Source organism: Pan troglodytes, chromosome 7 (genome assembly GCF_028858775.2).
Source record: "Pan troglodytes isolate AG18354 chromosome 7, NHGRI_mPanTro3-v2.0_pri, whole genome shotgun sequence".
Taxonomy (NCBI): Eukaryota; Metazoa; Chordata; class Mammalia; order Primates; family Hominidae; genus Pan; species Pan troglodytes.
Genome location: NC_072405.2, coordinates 13652017 through 13668782, shown reverse-complemented (window position 1 = coordinate 13668782; position 16766 = coordinate 13652017). Strand labels below are relative to the sequence as shown.

At 41.7% G+C, this 16766-nt stretch overlaps 1 protein-coding gene across 6 annotated transcripts in view; it reads right to left on the bottom strand.

The window, feature by feature from the left end:
- The window catches only part of MCPH1 (microcephalin 1), a 253530-nt gene that overhangs the window by 7163 nt on the left and 229601 nt on the right, over positions 1–16766 (bottom strand). For 3 of the 6 annotated variants that reach the window (XM_009454769.5, XM_063815960.1, XM_016958873.4), the window contains one exon: positions 6714–7342. The exons of 1 other annotated variant lie outside the window; for it this stretch is intronic. In XM_009454769.5, the coding sequence (XP_009453044.3) occupies positions 7309–7342 (34 nt within the window). In that variant the 3' untranslated portion in view covers positions 6714–7308. 6 annotated transcript variants of the gene reach the window in all.

Here is a 16766-nt window from a genome sequence, read left to right as displayed (position 1 = left end):
GTTTTCTGAGTGTGATCAAAGTTCTCTGTCGTGCATAGACCATTTCAGTTTGGGACATCTTGGGTGCACAGAGAAAGCCTTGTGGGTCAGGAGTTCTGGTATTTAGATTCTTTGCACTGAGTTACTGCTCATGGGTGGCGTGTCTTTCGAGATCTCAGCTTCTTTGTCAGTGATAGGAGGGACTGGGCCAGACCGGCAGTTTTCAAGCAATCTCGGAAGTATCTACAAAGGTGCTGTGCAGTCTACCCTTGTGCAGAGAAAGATGAGATCCTTGGGTGAGGATCTTAAAACCTCGTGTGACCACCCCCTACCCCAGCTTAATGAGAGCAGTCCTGATACCATGTTTTTACCTATTGTATTTCTTTATGCATCCTCATGTGAACAAAGGATGTTGCTATTGAAAGAAGGCTGAGAACAAACGTCTATTAAGGAAGGTCTCATGGAAATACTTTAGATTCTAAGTTTAAGGACCATGTAGTTACCCTGAAGTCTATGGGACACAGAACACGTATAGCACTGAGGATAGTGACCTCAGTAAACATTGCAAGATTGATCATTAATTGTCATCTGTAGGATACAGTAAATTCCTCTTCGAAGTTTAGCCTGTTAATGTCTTTTAAAATTCAAGAGGGAGAAAATTGTTAAGTACACTGAGTTCTGAGTTCCTCTCCAAAGAACCAATGTGTCAGTATATTCAGCTTCCCTGTTCTTTGTTCTCCATTTTAAAGTTTAACTTTCTCATTCTTTACATCTCTTTACCCCTAGTTTTAGTAAACAACCCCCTCCTAGCCTCTATCACCTGCTCTGTCCTTAATCACCTGTTCTGTCCTTAGTCATCTGTTCTGTCCTTAGTCATCCGTAGTCACCTGTTCTGTTCTTAGTCATCCATAGTCACCTGTTCTGTCCTTAGTCACCTGCTCTGTCCTTAGTCATCCATAGTCTCCTGTTCTGTCCTTAGTCATCCGTAGTCACCTGTTCTGTCCTTAGTCACCCTTAGTCACCTGTTCTGTACTTAGTCACCTGCTCTGTCCTTAGTCATCCTTAGTCACCTGCTCTGTACTTAGTCACCTGCTCTGTACTTAGTCACCCTTAGTCACCTGTTCTGTACTTAGTCACCTGCTCTGTCCTCAGTCATTCTTAGTCACCTGCTCTGTACTTAGTCACCCGCTCTGTACTTAGTCACCTGTTCTATCCTTAGTCATCCTTAGTCACCTGTTCTGTCCTTACCTGTTCTGTCCTTAGTCACCTGTTATGTCCTTAGTCACCTGCTGGGTCCTTAGTCAACCTTAGTCACATGCTCTGTCCTTAATCACCTGTTCTGTCCTTAGTCATCCTTAGTCACCTGTTCTGTACTTAGTCACCTGTTCTGTCCTTAGTCATCCTTAGTCACCTGTTCTGTCCTTAGTCATCCTTAGTCACCTGTTCTGTAACTGTCCTGCCAGTCTGGCTTGTATCTCTGCTGTCTTTAAAATAGTCAATTGGAATTAGCTTAGACTGTGCGGTCCAACCCTAGTCAATAGGGGAAAGATATAGCAGTAAGGCTAGCTGCATTAGGAATAAGGCCCCCTTCCCCTCCCTTGTCCAGTGTGCTCTCGCCATTGTTCCATCTGCGAGATGCACCCTTCTATAAAAGTAAATTGCCTTGCTGAGAAAACTTCTGCCTGAGTGCTATTTTCACTTGGCAGCACTGAGCATTTACTTCCAACATCATCCCATCCAACAGCCTCACAGTTGCCCTGTTATGGCTGAACGAGCTTGTAGTATAGGCCTGGGCAGCATGAACACAGATTCCAGAGTGAGACTGCCAGTGCCGAAATGAGACTGTTAGTTTTTATTTATTCCACTTTTGTTCTAGGGTTCACTGAAGAAATGTTGGTTTCACAGTGCTGCCCAGATTCCCCTGGGCTGTTATCTGCATATTACTTTCTGTCTGATGGGTCCTCTGGGTAGCTGATACAGACAGGGAGTTCAAAGAGCAAGAGATGACTAAGCGTGATTCCTGGGAAAAATAAAAGAGGGTAGAAGCAGGCTCACGTATGGAAAACCTTCTGGCCACTGTGGAGGTCTGACAGCTTAGACCGCATTGCAGGTCACAGGCAGTCTCGGCCAACTCCACAGGGAGTTCTAGGGTGAGGAGCCTCATGATGGGCTGAATCAGCCATGCTCTGTGCCTTTCTGTGCCCACTTATTGGCTGGGGACTGCAGAGAAAGACCATGGCCTTAACTTGAAAGCCAAGGCCGATCTTAAGTGAACTACCAGATGCAGGTTGGTGAGTGTTAGCTACCTGCACTCATCACTGTGGAAGAGAAAGTTCTTTGTCTAAGGGAGATCTGAGAGCTGCTGCCCTGGGGCTGCCATGTAGCTCTCGTTCTCTCTTTTTTTTTTAAAAAAAAAATAGCTTTATTGGTGTATAATTCACATGCCTTAAAGCTTACCCATTAAAAGTGTTCTGTTCAGTGATTTTAGTAAATGTATACAGTTGTGTAACCAAAATCACAATCCAGTTTTAGAATGTTTCCATCATCCCAAAATGTTTGCTCTCTGTTCCCACTCCCATCCCCAGCTGCAGCAGACCATGAATCTGTTTCGTGCCTCTACAGTTTTGCGGTTTGTAAAAATGGTATCTAAATGGAATCATACAATCTGTAGTCTTTTGTGTCTGACCTCTTTCACTTGTGTTTCTGAGGCTCATTCATGTTGTTGCATGTGTTTAGTAGTTTGTTGCTTTTTAGAAGTTTGCTGAGTAGTGTTCCATGGTGTGGATATACATTTTGTTTATCTACTTTTCAGTTGATGGGCTAATTTTTGGTTATTATGAATAACGTTGCTATGAACATTTGTATACAAGACCTTGTGCAGATCCATGTTTTCATGTATTTTGGTTATATACCTGAGAGTGAAATTGCTGGGTCATATGGTAGTTGAATGTTCAATTTTTTAAGCAACTGCCAAATGGTGTTTCAAAGTGGCTGTATCATTTTGCACTCATGCCAGCAATGTAGGAGAGTTCTAGTTTCTCCATATCTTGCTCAGATTTTGGAATTATCAGTCTTATTGTTTACTTAGTGGGTGTGTAATAGGTATTTCATTGGGCCTTTAATTTGTATTTCCCTAGTGACTAATAATATTGAGCATTTTAATGTGCTTAATATTTGTATATCTTCTTGCATGAATTGTCTTCAGCTTTTTCTTTATCCTTTTATTAATGAGTTATGAGTTCTTTACATGGTCTGGGTACAAGTCCTTTATCAGATATATGATTTGCAAGTATTTTTTCATAGTCTGTGGCTTGTCTTTTCATTTTTTTTTAATGGTTTCTTCAGAAGAGCAAAACTTAAAATTTTGACAAAGCCCAACTTATTTTTTTAATGAATTATGCCTTTAGTGTCATATCTAATAAGTCTTTGCCTAACCTAAGGTCAGAATGATTTCCTGCTGTGCTTTCTTCTGTACATTTTATTTTTTACATTAGGTCAATGGTTCTCAACTGGAAACAGTTTTGCTCTCCAGGGCACATTTGGGAATATCTGGAGACGGAGATTGTCAAAACTAGGTGTGTGTCAGGGGAGGGATGCCACTGGCATCTAATAGGCAGAGGCCAGGATGCAGCTAAACATTCTACGGTGCACAGGACAGCTCTCCACAGGAAAGAATTATCCACCCCAGCAAACGCCAACACCGCTGATGTTGAGAAACCCTGATATAGTCCACGTTGAGCTAATTTTTGTGCATGGTGTGAGGCAAGGATCCAAATACTTTTTTTTTTCTTCTGCCAGCACCATTTGTTGAAAAGAATATGCTGCTATACTGACTTGCCTCGTCACCTTTGTTCAAAGTCAATCAGCCATAAATATGAAGATTTATACCTGAATTCTCTATTTTGTTATTTGATTTACATGTCTATTCTTATGCCAATGTGATACTTTTGTTCTTGTTGTTGTTTTTGAGATGGACTCTCCTGGGTTCAAGCTATTCTGCTTCAGCCTCCTGAGTAACTGAGATTACAGGTGTGTGCCATCATGCCTGGCTAATTTTTTGTATTTCTAGTAGAGAGGAGGTTTCACCAAGTTGGCCAGGCTGGTCTTAAACTCCCGACCTCAAGTGATCCACCCACCTCAGCCTCCCAGAGAGCTGGCATTACAGATGTGAGCCACGGCACCTGGCTGATACTTTGTAATTATTGTAGTTTTACTGACAGTTTTGGAATCAGGTTCTATAAATCCTCTAACTTTGCTCTTAAAAAAAATTGTTTTGTCTACTAGAGGTTCTTTGCATTTTCATAAAAAATTTAGCATCAGCTTTTCAAATTCTATAAAAAGCCATCTGAGATTTTAATGGATTGCATTGAATCTATACGTCAATTTGAGGACTATCATCTTAACAATATTGCATCTTCTAATCTATGAACTTTGTATATGTCTCTATTTAAAGAAGTCTTTAACTTCTTTCAGCGATGTTTTACAGGTTTCAGTATACAGATGTTACAGTTGTTGCCAAGTCTGTTCCTATTTTGTTTATTTTTAGATGCAATTTTAAATGGAATCGTGGTCTTAATTTCATTTTGAATTGCTTATTGACAGTATATATAAATACAATTCTGTTAGGTTTGTATATAATCTTTAGCAAGATTGCAAGATTGTATATTGCAATCTTGCTAAACTTGTTATAAGTTCTTGTAGGGGTTTTTTTTTTTTTTTTTTTTTTGCATTCCTTACAATTTCTATACATAGTGTCTTGTATTCTTGAGAATAAAGACTTTTATTTCTTCACTTCCAATCTGTATAGCTTTAATTTCCTTTTATTGCCTTCTCTGGGTAGAAACTTTAATGCAACGTTGAATAACAGTGGTGAGAGCCATAAGCCTTTACAAATTTTTTTTAAAATTCAGAATCCTGAGAACCTCTAGCCCTATATGTTTTGAGTAAGGCTTTGCAGACCCACAGTAAGCTACTAATAGGATTGTTGAAAGGGTAAAATGAAGTACATCATATAATATGCTTAGTGTAATGTCTAGCAACAGTCAGTCCTCATAAAATATTAGCTTTCAGAAAGAGAATCTTGACTGGCCACTGACAGGCCTGCATCAGGGATCAGAACTTAACACTGGGGACTGAGGCCTGGGTGGACAGAGGCTGGGCTGGCTCCGTGGCTGATGTGGTGGGGGATGGAAGTTCTCTGTGGCTTGTCTCCAGCATGAGTCAGCACAATGTTTGTCAGCCTCCTCAGGGATTTTTGGTGCTGTGGGAGCACTACCAAGCCAGGATGCTTGTGGTTATAGAGAAACATATGTAATGTGAAGCGAGTGAACTCGGGAATGATGCATTGTATTGAAGTTCAGTTGCTGTTAGAGGATGAGTATCATAAGGGGATGATTTAGGTGTATACATTATTTTAAAACCAAGAGACAATCCTTCATTATTTCCAGTTTCTGTGGTTTTCTATAGAATGCCAATTTCTATACAATGCACTGCTACCTCCCTTCTCAAAGGTTCATTCTAGAAGTGGTTCTGTTATATTTGTTGAGGGACTTGAAATTTGAGGTAGGAACAACAGCTGAGATGAGCAACAGATAAATAACCCAGAGCGGGAACGGCACCACGATGAGGGCTCAGTGGCACCTCCGACCTCGCTGGGACTCAGCATCTCCTTTATGGTTCTCCTTGTAGAGATCCTTTGCCTCCTTGGTTATACGTGTTCCTAGGTATTTCATTCCGTGGCTATTGGAAATGGGATTGCGTTCTTGATTTGGTGCTTAGCTTGAATGTTACTGTGTTTGGAAATGCTGATTTTTGTACATGGATTTTCTATCCTGAAACTTTACTTAAGTCATTTATCGGTTCCAGGAGCCTTTTGGCAGAGTCTTTAGGGTTTTCTAGGTATAGAATCATATCGGCAGTGAAGAGAGACAGTTTGACTTCTTTTCCTATTTGGGTGCCTTTTATGGCTTATTCTTGCCTGATCACTCTGGCTAGGACTTCCTAGCATTTCATTTGTTTAGGAGGTGACAGACACATCAGTGTTTCTTATTTATTTATTTATTTATTTATTTATTTATTTATTTATTTATGTGAGATGGAGAGTTACTCTGTTGCCCAGGCTGGTGTGCAGTGGAGCAATCTTGATTCACTGCAACCTTGGCTCACTGCAACCTCCGCCTCTTGGGTTCAAGTGATTCTTCTGCCTCAGCCTCCTGAGGAGCTGGGACCACAGGTGTGTGCCACCACACCCAGCTGATTTTTGTATTTTTAGTAGAGATGGGTTTTGCTGCGTTGGCCAGGCTGGTCTCGAACTCCTGACCTCAAGTGATCTGTCCACCTCAGCCTCCCAAAGGGCTGGGATGACAGGTGTGAGCCACCGTGCTCAGCCACAAATCGGTGTTTCTATGCATCAGCCCCAACTGCCAATTTCATCTCGAGGACGGCAAGCAAAAAGCGGCCAATGGACATTGTGATCACTTGCTGGTGATGCTTTGCTCACCATAAAGCAGGCTTGCAGAAGTAAGACACTCAGATGTCACCAGTTATCCTGTATAACACCCCCCATACCTATCTCCTTTCATTACTTTAAGAGAGGAATCTCCGCTAGATAAAAGTCACCTTAATAGCTGACAAATGTCTTTCCTACCTAATAGATAATGTATTAATAAAGATCGAGTCTAAGCCAAGAAACTTGCAGAGTTCTCTAGTTGTTCTCAGTAATAAAACAATGTCAATGAATTTCCATTCTTTATTTGGCAGTACTGTGCTCTAATGACAAAGGTTCTGTGACCTTTCAATTATGATCATTACTAAGATACAAAGACTGGAAATCTATAGAAGAGGCCCGACAGATCACCTGAGGTCAGGCGTTTGAGACCAGCCTGGCCAACATGGCGAAACCCTGTCTCTACTAAAACTACAAAAATTAGCCAGGCATGGTGGCACACACCTGTAATCCCAGCTACTCAGGAGGCTGAGGCAGGAGAACCGCTTGAACCTGGGAGGTGGAGGTTGCAGTGAGCCGAGATTGTGCCATTGCACTCCAGCCTGGGAAACAGAGCAAGCCTCCGTCTCAAAAAATAAAAAATAAAATAAAAATAAAAAGGCCCGAAGCGTCTCTGAAACACACATTCAGTCATCAGAAAGTCACCTATGAGTTCTTAAGAACCACAACACATGGCAAACATGATATCAGAAGTCATCTTGTATACGCCAGTTCCTTCTCTTCACAGTTTTGTTTCTCATTTGAACATCCAAAGACAGTTTTGCGAGCTGTGTGATGTCACCACAGGTCAGTGAGGTCACTGTCATTGTGACAATAGATAGTTTTCAGAGGCACAGACCTTGTGCTGGGTGATGGAATCTAGAGAGAGAGCGAAAAGCAGTTTAGCATTCATAATAGCCAGCCACACAGGAAAGTGATAACCTGTTTGTATATACATGAAACTATATTTAAAAACAAATAGCCAAGAGCTGTGTTGTCCATAGGCCCCCCCACGTCCATAGAGCACACATAGCTTTTTCAATTAGCGTGAAACAAAATTCAATACAATGAAACATTCAGTTCTCAGTCGCATGGGCCAGTTCAAGTGCTTGGTAGCCACATGTCCCATTACATGCAGGGCACGCTCCCATTGTGTCAGGACACTCAGTGGGCAGGGGGGGAAGCTTGCCAGTCTGACATAGGAGCCAAGAATTTCTAATCTTAGCTCACCACTTCCAATACTCTTGGCATAAGGCAGAGTATAAGTAAATACATATATGAGTTTTAATTATGACACCAGTGGTGAGAGGTAGGCCGTGCTATCCTATCTACCCAGCATAGGTATTTTTTATGGAATTCCAAGTGAATAAGCAAACTTTCTAAAACTCTGTTCTTCATAGCTCAAACTAAAGAAGCTCTAAAGTCCCATCCGTTTGAAACTCGACTATTTTATGAAAATCACAAGTTGCGCCTGGCCCAGGATAGCGCTGCAGGTGCCGCTGAAGGGTCAGCACAGGTGATCCTGGCAGCTGGCGGAAACAACCCCTCCCTCTTTCCTCAATCCTGGCAAGCGCACTGCATTCTATTCCTACTGTTAGAAAAAAAAGGAATGAAATCCACTGTCAGCACCGATTGGATGATAAGGTAGATTAAATCAATTGCAATTAAAGAATCACAATGATTGTGTGAATATATAATTATAATTACAGAGTTATATTTGAAGGAACTTAAGAAGTCACACAGATGAGTGATAGAAGAAGTCACACAGATGAGTGATAGAAGGTGGAAAGCTATCCTGGTGGTATGGTACAAAAAAGAAAAAAATGGGTTTAATCTATAAATATTTTTAGAAATGGAAGAAAAAAATGACTTATCTTAGTTATAGCTCAAGATAGTGTCCCAGAATTTAACTGTTGTCTTCTCAATACAAATGTGCTTCTACCCAGGAGGCCTGGGCCAGTGAGGGACCCTCAGATGAATTTCAGAAGGGAGGAACACTAACATTTGTGATAGCTTATATATATAAGAAATGATACAGTTAAAAACATTGTATATAATTATAACAATTATTATTAGTACTAGGCATACTACTTAATTCTCTCCACAACAGTGAAGCAGGTATTATTATGATTTACATATTTTTTCTTTTTTTGAGATAGGGTCTTGCTCAGTCACGCAGGTTAGAGTGCATTGGTGCAAACATGACTCACTGCAGCCTCAGTCTCCTGGACTCAGGTGATCCTCCAGACTCAGCTTCCCAGGTAGCCGGGACTACAGGTATGCACCACCACACCCAGTTAATGTTTTGATTTTTTGTAGAGCCAATGTCTCACTTTGTTGCCCAGGCTGATCTCGAACTCCTGGGCTCAAGCAATCCTCCTGTGCCTCAGTCTTCCAAAATGCTGGGATTATAGACATAACCCACCACACCTGGCTTGACTTTTCTTATGCAAACTTTTGCCATGTATAAGTTTCAATTTCTTATGTATTCAAATTATATCAACACTTTGTCTTATTGCATCTGGCTTTTGAGTTATAGGTAGGTGGAAGCCTTTTCCGATACTCAGGTTTTAAAGTCATTCAGCCACATTTGTATTTTCTTCCAGGTTGTAAAAACTCTATGGATTCAATTTTTACACTTAGTTTTCTGACTAGGTGTCAGTTTTGAAAAATCATTAAAAAATGCAGAAAAAATGATGCTCTTTCCAAATTCATTTAGAAATTCAATGTAATCCAAAAATTTCAAACTTTTCAAAAAGAAAAGGACATGTTTATTCTAAAGTTTATAGGAAAGAAAAAAATGCATAGGAAGATGATTTTTAAAAAGAGAAATAATGAGAAAAAATTTGACATACCAGATATCAAAACAGTCTGTACAATTATAGCAGTAACATAGAGGTCAGCACAGAATAGACAAACAGATCAATGGACAAGAATAACCAGAAACACACCCATACCGTGTGGGAATGTAAGAGATGACTCACAGGGGGCAATATAAGTCAGTGTCAATAAATTAGTTATTAAAAACAACATGGTCCCCTCACATTATACAGTAAGTGAAATGCACATGCATTAAAGGTCTAAATATTTTTTAAAACTATAAATAGGAGAATATGAGATTATTTTTAAAGCTCAGAGGGTGAGGAAGGCCTTTCTAAGCAAAACCACAAGGGTAGGTGCCATGGAGGAAAAGAGGTGTTTAATTTTATAAAAAATAATAGTTAAAAATTAAAAACTTGGTAATACTTAAGACACCATAAGCACAGTTAAAAAGACAGAATTTTATAACACAACAAAAGTTTAATGTCCATATTATGTAAGCATTGCTGTAAAACCATGTGAAAAATATAAATAACCCAATTTCAAAACAGGTAAGGGATCAGGACAGGCAATTCACGAATGATAAATCTCCTATCTAAGATATTCAGACTCATTTGTAATTTAGTAATCAGGCAATTACAAATTAATGAGATCTATTTTTTTAACTAATCGGATCACCCAATATTGAAAATATGGGTTATGTCCAGTACTGGACATGGGAATTTATAGGACATAGGAAATAGGACTTTATATACCGTTAGTAATAGTGTAAATTGCTGCAGCCTTGTGTATCAGAATTTAAGTACACACATCCTAGGGCACAGTAATTTCACTGCTTGGAATCTATTTTACAGAAATCTTCATGAGCCTGGGCTTGGACTAGAATAATTCCAGCTCAAGAAAATCTCTTAAAATTGCATTCAGATTGTTCAGTTAGAAAACACACACACACACACACATGCACACACACGCGCGCGCGCGCACACACACACACACACACGAGTTTAAAATAGCAGAAGCCAGCCGTATTGCACGGTTCATGCCTGTAGTCCCACCTACTTGGGAGGCTAAGGTGGGAGGACTGCTTGAGCCCAGGAGTTTGAGGCCAGCCTGGGCAACATAGTGACATCCTGTTTCTAAAATAAATAAGTAAATACAATAGCAGAACAATGAAAATAACAGAAAGCACATAAATTAATTACAGTACCTCCCAATGGTTAAAAAGAATGAAGTAGCTGTATATGTGTTAAGCTGGAAGGATCTTCTAGACATAGGGTTAAATAAAAGCTCCTGAAAAAGCATGTCATTCTCCAATATATATAAAAACAAATCCCTAAACAATATCTATGTTTATATACATTTATTTCTATGTAAATATGGTTTTTTTTTTTTTTTTTAAAGAGACAGGATCTTGATCCATTGCCCAGACTGGAGTGCAGTGGCATGATCATGGCTTACTGCAGGCTGGAATTCCTGTCGTGGAGTGATCCTCTCTCCTTGGCCTCCTGAGTAGCTAGGACTACAGGCATGTGCCATGACACCAGGCTACTTTAAAAATTTTTTTTGTAGGGACACGGTCTTTCTATGTTGCCAAGGCTGGTCTCAAACTCCCGGCATCAAGCAATCCACTCACCTTGGCTTCCCAAAGTGTTAGATTATACATGCGAGTCACTGGACCTGACCATAATATGTTTACATTCATAAATATGTTTTTAAAAGAAATCTAGAAGATACACTTCTATCTTTATTGTAGTTAAGGAAGGGTTGTAAGACTGGGGGACCCTGTGTACTTCTCTCCTGTTTGAGTTCTTTGACTGTGAAATCAAATATCACTCCATCCACCCATCTACCCATCTACCCATGCACCCGTCTACCCATCCATCCACCCATCCACCCATCCACCCATCCACCCTTCCACGCATGTATCCTTCCATCCACGTATTTATCGTGGTGGGGATAAAGGCTGCCAGAAGTATCGATCTTTAGACAGAGACAAGATAGAACAGAAGCCTACATGTAACCTCACAACAAAGTCTGTACCTTACACCTCTCATGGCCTGCTCTAGGACGTGCTGCCTGAGGAATTACACTGGACTTCTGAGCAGTGGCGTTGAGGTGCGCACGGGGCTGTGACTGAGTGTGTGGGCAGTACTCTGGGAGGTGTGAAGCGCATCTGACCACTGAACAAGGGCCGACAGCTCCAGGGTCATGTCCAGGGAGCCCCTCACAGCCCCACGTTCCTAACTGTGAACACACACAGGAGAAATGATTTCTATCCAAGTTCATTTGGCATCTGAACATAGCCACATCCCCAAATTCCAATGTCACTTCATAGGAATAATCCTCAAATATCCCATAAAATGTGGCCATAGGACAGATGTTAGAGTAATGCCAGTCCTGGCCGGTGGAGACAGAGATGAATAGGAAGCTGAACTGCCCTTGAGCAGCTCCGTGAAATTTAAATTTAAAAAAAAAAAAATTTTTTTTTTTTAAATGTAAGCAACAGTATTTAGCAGGTCTTGGCAGGCATTTACGCACAAGCTAAAGTTTACTAGCCACGCCTCTGTGTGGTCTTATGGTTAGGATACAGAATCAACATGCTACCAAAATTAATTTTTTATAGTACGGTGGGCAAGTCACTTTATTTAACTAAAACTGCGATTGCCAGCATCCAAGTGTGGTTAATGGTACAATATACAGAAGTTCAAGAGCACACGGGACCCATGTGAGCTTCATCTTTGCTTATCAAAATAAGTAAGCATGTTAGGGCTAGGAGATCTAGCCAGATCTCCACTCTGGTAAGGAATTGCCCAGCTCCCTCACTGTGGGACGGTGGTCACCCAGCCTCTGCGGCTTCATGGCTTAAGGCAGCCCTTAGCAGTAGAGCCCAGCAGGTTACAAATATTCCTAGAGTTGTTTCTCATAAAGAGCCCAGAGCTGCCTGCTGTGTGATTTTCATCTGCTCATATCACATCTGTCCTCTTTCACACAGCAGTCCTCTAGGCACTGCTTCTGCAGACTGAATAAACCACTGCTCCTTCCATGCTTCTCCCGGGTCCTGGCTTCTAGATGCCTCATTCTGGAAGCTCAGAACACAAGACTAGGTGCCACCTTCGAGTCTTCTTTCTCTAATATGCCACATCCAATCTATCAGCGAGTGCAACTGGCTCTGAAATGTATATTTAAAATATGACAACTTCACAACACCTCCATCGATACGTCCCTGGTCCTAACCCCCATCACTAATCACCTGAACCACTGCAAAGGTCCAAGATTGCTTTCTCTGCTTCCATTAAAAAACATGTGTCAGCACTTTGAGAGGCCGAGTTAGGAGGATCCCTTGAGCCCAGGAGTTCAAAACCAGCCTGGGCAACATTGGGAGACTCTGTATCCATTAAAACAAAAACAAACACAAATGGAGTAAACAAACATATACCGCAGCCTATTCCTCCCACTTAAAATCCTTCTGTGACTTCCATTTATCCTTAGAACTGAACCCAAACTTCTTGCTGTTGTCTGTTAAGGTGTCAATGGTCTGGAATGGTCCTGTCTGAAGCTGCCTGCTTCTCCAGCTTCATTTCCTATTGCTTTGTCTTCTCTCCCTTCATTTCAGCCATGCTAAACTTACCGCTTCTCCTGACCTCTCGGCCCTTACCATTCCTGGAAGGGCCAGTCCAATAGACCTACAAGAGTCCATCCCTCTCTTCATCATCTGGGCCTCACCTCAAATGCCACTCATCTGCAAGGGGCCTACCTCACTCCTCCTCTCTATACTCACCCTGTTTTCTTCATTGCATTTACCACCATAAGGATTTTTAAAGAAACTGTTTGTTGCCTGTCTTCTCTCTTAAATGTTAAGTCCCACAAGGGCAAAGTCTGTATATTCCTGTCAGTTGCTGTACCTGCAGTGCCTAGAATATGCTCGGCATTTGACAAGTGTGTAGGAAATATCTACTGGGTAAATGAATGAATGACCTGATACCATGTGGTTGTTTGAAGAAAGTAGCCCAGTCTAATAATACAGCAGTTCTCAACATATTCTTTCTGCTCTGATATTTGACTGGAGACATTCACATCGCTGATACTTCTCTAGGACATCCTAAGAATGTGTCACAGACAAGAAAGTCTGCCGTTTATGTGTGACTCCTACCACACCAACTTCTGTTTCCCATCCCGGAAATGTGTAAAAGGATATTACAGGTGGTGTGTCCCTTATCCAAAATGCTGGAGACCAGAAATGTTTTGAATTCCAGATTTTTTTGGGGGGGGTGGTGGGTGGCATTTTTGGAATGGACAATGAGAGATCTTGAAGATAGGACCAGAGTCTAAAACCAAAATTCATTTATGTTTCATCTGCATCTTATACACATAGCCTAGAGGTAATTTTATACATTATTTTAAATAGTTCTGTGCATAGACTGGTGTGATTGCCAGGTGTGACAGCATGACTGTAGTCCCAGCTACAACGGAGGCTGAGGTGGGAAGATCGCTTGAGGCCAGGAGTTAAAGGCTGCAATGAGCTATGATCGCAGCACTGTACACCAGCTTGGGCAACAGAGCCAAACTCTGTTTCAAAAAATAAACAAACAAATTTTGTGCATGAAACAAAGTCTGTGTACATGGAACCATCAGAAAGCAGAGGTGTCACTATCTCAGCCCTCACCCCCATGTGGACAATCAGTGGTTGTGTGGCATCACCCTCATTCCTGACTGTGATTTTTTTTTTTTTTTTTTTTTGAGACAGTCTCTCTGTCACCCAGGCTGGAGTGCAGTGGTGAAATCTTGGCTCACTGCAACCTCTACCTCCCAGGCTCAAGCGATTCCCCTGCCTCAGCCTCCCAAGTAGCTGGGACTACATGCATGTGCCATCACGCCCGGCTAATTTTTGTAATTTTTAGTAGAGATGGGGTTTTGCCATGTTGGCCAGGCTGGTGTTGAACTCCTGGCCTCAAGCGATCTGCCCGCCTTGGCCTCCCAAAGTGCTGGGATTACAGGCGTGAGCCACCGTGCCTGCCCCTGACTCTGAATTTATATGCTACCACCAAGCAGTCATTTCCTTACACTTATTCACACATAAGTACTTCACAGTAAAAAATAAGACATGCCATTAACACAGTGAAGACTCACGTGCTCAGGGGAGCTAAGCAGCCAGTGGCATCAGCAGAGACCGCAATCAGCTGCTGAACAACAGCAGCAACAACAAACAACAGCAGGCCTCTGCTCTCCCAACCATGCTGTGCTTTGATTCAAAGCTTACGGGACACGGCATTTTACATTTTAGGTGAGAAGGAACATAAGAAACAGTTACAGGCCCAGGAAGTGGGTCCTCTGGGGACGAGGAGGCATTCTGCTGGGGGGCTTTTTAATGGTATCTGCCCCACTAACAATGGTCTTAGAACCGACAGCTGCTTTCTTTTGGTTCAGTGTACACAAACTTTGTTTCATGTACAAAATATTTACTTAGTTTTTTGGGTTTTTTGAGACAGGGCCTCGCTGTTTCCCAGGCTGGTGTGCAGTGGCACGATCACGGCTCACTGCAGCCTCTAACTCCTGGGCTCAGGCAAGACTCTTACCTCAGCCTCCCACGCACCTGGGACTATAGTCACGTGTCACCATGCCCGGCTAATTTTTTTTCTTTCTTTTTTGTCTTAGGATTCTTTTTTTGATTTTATAAGCTGACATGATTTCTTGTTCTGTTGTGAATGCACGCTGCTCTAGGCCTCAGTTAACCCATCACACATGTGCTCCACGCTGTCCACGGGAGCTTTTTCTGCAGCGTTAACGTCATCTTCATGGTCGGTATCATCACGATCACCTTGATTCTGAACCATTCTGCCTATTTCCCCAACAGTCAATGAAATGAACAACTGGAACCTCATTATTAATGTTAAAAATGACATTAATGTGTACTTCTTCCCGCTGACTGATGAACTCTGAAGGTATATTTTTTCCATAGGTAAGGAGGTCAGACATCCTTTTCTTGTCACTTGACAAGCTGAATTCTTCTAAATCACCACCTGGTTCATCATCATCACTGAACACAGTCGTAGGCCAGAGGTCACGCCAGGCACGCACATCTGTGTCTTTAGTCACTGTGTTGTAAGCGTTGGCAACAGCATATATGGCATCCTTCATGCTCAGCTCCTGAAAATCTTCTACACCTACACCTCCGTTCACTGCTGCGAGCGTGCAATTCAAAACAGTGTTTTTATATTTACTTTCCATTGATCTAAAGATACCCTGGTTACAGGCTGAACTAATGAAGTCACGTTTGGGGGAAAGTACACAGCATCAATATTATCTTTGATGAGAATTTCAGCTGGAGGATGAGCAGAACAGTAGTCAAGGCATAAGAAAATCTTGCTGTCATCATCCGGTCCAACTTTTCTGCGGCGAGCACAAGAGGCCTGTACGAAGTGTTTGTAAAACCGATCAGAAAAGATGTCCCTGGTGATCTACGCCTTTTTGTTAGCATAATAATGGACTGGTAAGAAATTTACTCTTTGAAAACAGCACGGACAAAAGCTTTTGCCCATGAGAGCAAGTTTACACTTATGCGTGCCTGCTGCATTTGCACAGCACTGCACAGTCATTCTGTCCTTGGCATCCTTAATTCCTGTAGGGGCTGTCCCATCAGCTGTAGTCAGCATCCTTCTGGGGCAGTAGCACCCAAATGGTCATGTCTCGTCAGCAATACAGACTCGTTCTGGCATCAGATTTTCATTAGCAATAATCTTGGCAAACTCGTCAATGAGTTTCGACACTGCCTTGTGATCTGCAGATGCTTTAAAACTTGAATTCCATGTCATTTCTTAAATTTCTGCAACCAGCCTGTTGAATATTCACAGTTCCCTTCAATTTTCAGTTCATCAGGATAGATCTTCGCTTGTTTCATGATCAGCATACCACTGAGTGGCATGGGTTCAGTGTGATGCCTTCATATCTAGTTTTTCAATACACGATTGACATCTTCATTTTTAGCTTTACGTAGAGTTTTTCTTTTTTTCATTAACTTCTGCTCATCACATTCAGCATGGAACTTCACAAGCGTATCCTTCTGTTTCTTCAGGTCATATATGGTGGTCATCCCAACACCATACTCTTCTGTAAGACGTTTCACACTTATACTGCTGTTCAGTTCCTCCAACAAGTTGACTGTTTGTGCTATTGATAAACATAAATTATTCCTCTTTTTCTGATCACTGTTACACATAGGGGGATCTGCAGGCCATTTTGCCATTTTCAGTAATATTTTTACAAGACACTGCAGAGAATAAGCAAAAAACCACAGTGAGTAATGCATGGAGTTCTCGGCCCCACGTGAGGTATCGTGGGGAATCTGTGGTGGGTGCGTCCAGCCTGCACACGTGCCATTTTATTACGCATTGTGGGCGTGCTTGTGTGGGGGAATTTGGGTGTGCATGGAAAAGTTATACTATAGTTGAAGGGGGCTGGGTGGGTGTTTTTTTTCCCTTGGGGACGC